This window comes from Tupaia chinensis, unplaced genomic scaffold, assembly GCF_000334495.1.
Source record: "Tupaia chinensis unplaced genomic scaffold, TupChi_1.0 Scaffold000548_1, whole genome shotgun sequence".
NCBI lineage: Eukaryota > Metazoa > Chordata > Mammalia > Scandentia > Tupaiidae > Tupaia > Tupaia belangeri.
This window is the reverse complement of record NW_006160060.1, coordinates 83,387-83,688: the sequence shown is the minus strand read 5'-3', so window position 1 is coordinate 83,688 and position 302 is coordinate 83,387. Positions and strand designations below refer to the sequence as shown.

Genomic DNA, 302 nt, shown 5'->3' with positions numbered 1-302 from the left:
GCGGTCCGCCTGCGTGGGCCGCCGCGCACCCCCCCCCAGCCGCTCTCCTTCGCCGTCGCCGCTGCCCTCGCCGGCTCAGGGCCCTGGCCCGGGCGCCTCGGGCCCGCGCCGGCCCTTCCAGCAGAAGCCGCTGCAGCTGTGGAGCAAGTTCGACGTGGGCGACTGGCTGGAGAGCATCCACCTGGGCGAGCACCGCGACCGCTTCGAGGACCACGAGATCGAGGGCGCTCACCTCCCCGCGCTCACCAAGGACGACTTCGTGGAGCTGGGCGTCACGCGCGTGGGCCACCGCATGAACATCG

General features: G+C 74.2%; 1 protein-coding gene across 1 annotated transcript in view; it reads left to right on the top strand.

The window, feature by feature from the left end:
• The window catches only part of SHANK3 (SH3 and multiple ankyrin repeat domains 3), a gene marked incomplete at its 3' end in the record, with an annotated part of 52,664 nt that extends 52,363 nt beyond the window's left edge, over nt 1-301 (top strand). The window contains exon 28 of the mRNA XM_006157600.1: nt 5-301. Coding sequence (XP_006157662.1) covers nt 5-301 — 297 coding nt within the window. The remainder of the gene's footprint in view (nt 1-4) is intronic.
• Nucleotide 302: the final 1 nt, after the last annotated feature.